This window comes from Chaetura pelagica, unplaced genomic scaffold (assembly GCF_000747805.2).
Source record: "Chaetura pelagica isolate M959 unplaced genomic scaffold, ChaPel_1.0 scaffold758, whole genome shotgun sequence".
Lineage (NCBI taxonomy): Eukaryota > Metazoa > Chordata > Aves > Apodiformes > Apodidae > Chaetura > Chaetura pelagica.
The window spans coordinates 105,526-109,422 of record NW_009954187.1 but is presented as its reverse complement, the minus strand read 5'-3'; the positions used below and the strand labels follow the sequence as shown (position 1 = coordinate 109,422).

At 44.5% G+C, this 3,897-nt stretch overlaps 1 protein-coding gene across 1 annotated transcript in view; it reads left to right on the top strand.

Annotated features, from left to right (window-relative positions):
- The window catches only part of LOC104393541 (phospholipid-transporting ATPase FetA-like), a 62,705-nt gene that overhangs the window by 39,902 nt on the left and 18,906 nt on the right, over window positions 1-3,897 (top strand). Inside the window, exons 15-17 of the mRNA XM_010003046.1 lie at window positions 489-677; window positions 1,644-1,759; window positions 3,188-3,352. Coding sequence (XP_010001348.1) covers window positions 489-677; window positions 1,644-1,759; window positions 3,188-3,352 — 470 coding nt within the window. The remainder of the gene's footprint in view (window positions 1-488; window positions 678-1,643; window positions 1,760-3,187; window positions 3,353-3,897) is intronic.

The following is a 3,897-nucleotide window of genomic DNA, read 5'->3' as shown; positions in this document are numbered from 1 at the left end:
CTTTCCCTATTCTGCACCCAAAGCCCTCAAAGCAAAGAGCATAGAGGACCTACCCACTGGAGACTCATTATCTCCACTCACCCAGTGTTCCTGCATGAACCGGGTCAGTCTCCTCAAATCCCAGACAAGCTGAAAACTTTGCTTTATTTAACATATAAAAGGTGAAAATGCTGATAAGAAAAATACATGCATATTTAAACAGAAAGGGTAAACCTAGGAAAGTTTTCCTCTCAGTGACATCTGTTAGATTCCAGAGACAGTGATAAAAGATCCCAAAAGAGTCTAGGGGGCCTCTGTCACTGGCCTGGAAGATGGGTTGATGGGACTTGAAGACATGTGGACATAAGGTGCTTTTTAGTGCTACACTCTGGGGATAGACAGAAAAGCAAAGGGTTAACTGCTATACCATGTACTTGAATTTGCACTTGTTTAGCCTCAGGAACAAGGCAGAAGCCACACTGTTATTATTTTTTTGTCTTGTATGTCAGGTAACTTGGTCTATCAGGCCCAGTCTCCTGATGAGGGAGCTCTCGTAACTGCTGCCAGGAACTTCGGATTTGTGTTCCGAGCTCGCACACCGGAGACCATAACTGTTGTGGAAATGGGAGAAACAAAAATCTATAAACTCCTGGCTATTCTTGATTTCAACAACGTTCGCAAGCGAATGTCTGTTATTGGTATGTTCCCTTTGCTCCCTCCTTCCCTGCCTGGCTTCTTAGACTCTCAAGTTGTCCCTCATCCTGCTGTGATGCCTTTTCCCAGGATACTTCCTTTGCGATGCTTTCTGAATACGTTTACTGCTGAGCACTTGAGATGGGCTGCCTTCACCTTTCTGTTGCACAGCAACAGTACTGAATAAAAACTTAGGCAGTTAGGAGGACATTTTGCATATCTTACTTCCCTCCTGATGATGCAGGGAAGTCTATCCTTTTAATCTGCTTCCAGTTAAACAGGGAGAAGTGGGAAAGGAGAAAGCAAGGACAAGTAGAGAAGTCCAGTTTCCCAAAAGGAAACTGGAATAATAATGTAAGAAAATTTGTGTAGCCTTTCCTAACCCTCCAGCATCCTCAGATACTTTTGGGACTGGTATATCATAGAATCATAAAATGGGTTGGGTTGGAAGGGACCTTTAAGATCATCTAGTTCCAACCCCCTCTGCATGGGCAGGGACACCTCTTATTAGACGAAGTTGATCCAAGCCCCATCTAACCCACCCTTGAACACTTCAGGGATGGAGAAGCCACAGCTTCTCTGGGAAACCAGTTCCAGTGCCTCACCACCCTCACAGGAAAGAATTTTTCCTAATATGTAATCTAAATCTCCCCTCTCTCAGTTTAAAAACATCCCCCTCACCCTGTCACTTCATGTCCTTGTAAAAAGTCCCTCTCCAGCTTTCCTGTAGCCCTTTCAGGAACTGGAAGTTGCTAGAAGTAGATTGCATCTTCTCAGACCAATGCAATCTCTGTACAGTTGCTTATGTTGTTAATGCTGATGTTGGAGACTAAGCAAAGCTTGTCTTGATTCCTGAGAATGTGCCAACACTTGGTGAAGTTTGCACACTTCTAAAAACCTTCTTTGTTTTGATGCAAGTGTTGTGAATCCCAAATGCCTCAGTCTGGGCTTTCTTTTCCTCCTTCTCCTAGTGCGGAGTCCAGAAGGTGACTTGACTTTATACTGCAAGGGGGCTGACACCATCCTTTATGAACTGCTTCATCCATCCTGCGAGTCTCTCAAAGAGGAGACTACAGAACACCTGAATGTAAGTGTCTCCTTCTGCACACCATCTATGCATTTGGTGGCTTCCTCTTCTCCACGTATGGAAATATTGTCTGTGTTGAAGCAAAAGCCAGATTTTGGAAATGGCATGTAAGCAAAATTTTTAAATTATGGAATGGAAAGGAAAAATAATTTATAATGTCTTAGGTCTCAAATCATTTTCCTAAGCATGGGCACCAGGTGTGAGACAAGCTCCTCTGAGACATTTGAACATGGATGGCAAATACCATGCAAATACCATCCAGAAGAACCTGCATGTCTCTGGAGTAGGAGCTGGAAGCCAGGCAGGACAGGTGAAACACCTGAAATGGCACAATTGGACTGTATTTTGGCAATTAAATTCCATCCAAATCTGTTGTTACTCTACAACACACACACACTTGATGCATTAAAACATGCCTTTGATTGGAATAATAGGTGGTCAGTAAAGGGCTTACAGAGTAATTTAACTTCTTTAATGCAATTAAGAGCTGCAGAGATTGTGACCTAAGGGATCTCAGTCAGAAAGGACCAGTCAGGCTCTCACTCACCTCCCTTTCTTTCAGATCTTGTAGGGACATATTGACTGAGCAGCAAGGAAAATGTTTCACTCAAACTTGTGCCCCTTCCTATTGCTGATGGTGTGCACTGGGATGTGGTTAGTCACATAAGAGGGTGCTTTCTGGCCAATATTTACTCCCTCTTGTGATGTCAGATCCTCCCGGTATGGTGCAGAGCACAAGATAACAGAAGGTTCTGCCAGAGGTCTTGTGCAATAGCAAAAACATCTCTGTTCACTGCCTGGGGCAGCCAGAGGAAGTTGCTGGAAAAGGAGAGGGCAGAGCAGAGCTGTGGATGTGGACTGTTCCTGATTCACCTTTCCTTCAAGGCTGGGAGAAGACCTCAACTTTCACAAAGGGATTTCTGTTATCCCACCAGACAGAGATCCATATCATCAATCACACATCTGCAGAGAGCAGTAACAAGGCCTTGATGAGATGTCATAACTGACTCTGCCCATGCTGTGCATTTCAGCCAGCATTTGTACCCTACAAATATGGAGCCTAGGTCCAAAATTAAAGGCTGTGTTCAGTGTTTATTTAGGTTTCACTAGTGTGCATTTTGTTGATAAATACAAGCCTGGAAACCAACTTTCTGGTTAATATAAAGCTTTATAGCCAGGAAGCAGGAAGAACTTTTTGAAATTTCTTCTTTGTAAGGGCCATGGATATCAATGATAAAGTGGTCTGGAATTAGTTATTTAAAAGTACCCCAACGTTTGTGATCTAAGGTGTGATTTTTTCACCTTCCCTCTGCAGACTGTAGGCAAGAAGCTTTTGCAGCTAGCCATTTGCTTTCAGAGGGTCCTTTGTAGGCCCAAGTGAGCAGACCATTCCTCTTTGACCTATTCTGCCTCAATGCTGTCTTGCAGGAGTTTGCTGGTGAAGGTCTGAGGACACTCGTGGTGGCCTATAAGAGCTTGGATGAAGACTACTTTCAGGACTGGATCAGGCGTCACCATGAAGCAAGCACTGCCTTGGAAGGACGAGAAGAGAAATTGTCAGAGTTATATGAAGAGATTGAAAAAGACCTCATGGTTGGTGTTTCAGGGAATCTGGGCCAAGCTCTGGGGGAGGCAGTGAGGATGGTGGTTTGTCAATAAACATCTCAGTATGACTTTGGTAAACATTGCTCTGCAAACAGCTCAGTGGGTTGTGTGACTGGAGCTGCTAGGAATATGGCAGGCCTGGGTCTTCACTGGCACCTCCGTCAGGAGCCAGTAACTGGGGTGTCAGCCACCAGAGCAAGGGAATGGTTTTATTTTAGCTCACGTGGGTGTCAGAGTAGCTTTGATGAAGTGGCATACCAGAGCCTAAGGGAGATGCTGTGGACACAAATATTTCATTGCTATCATGTGCAAATGGCTGATCTATCTATTTCTCTGCCTTAGAAACAGGCAGTGAATAATCCACAGTGCTGCTCTGTTCCAGAGTCTCTCTTTGTTCTTGCAGCCCTGGCCAGGAAAGGGAGATTATGTCCATGAACGTATTTGCTTCAGTTTGAAACAGGGTGAAACTGTGATCCTTTTTTCCCTGAGTGTTGTTACAGCTTTTTGAATGCCCTGGGGTGGGGGACGGGGGT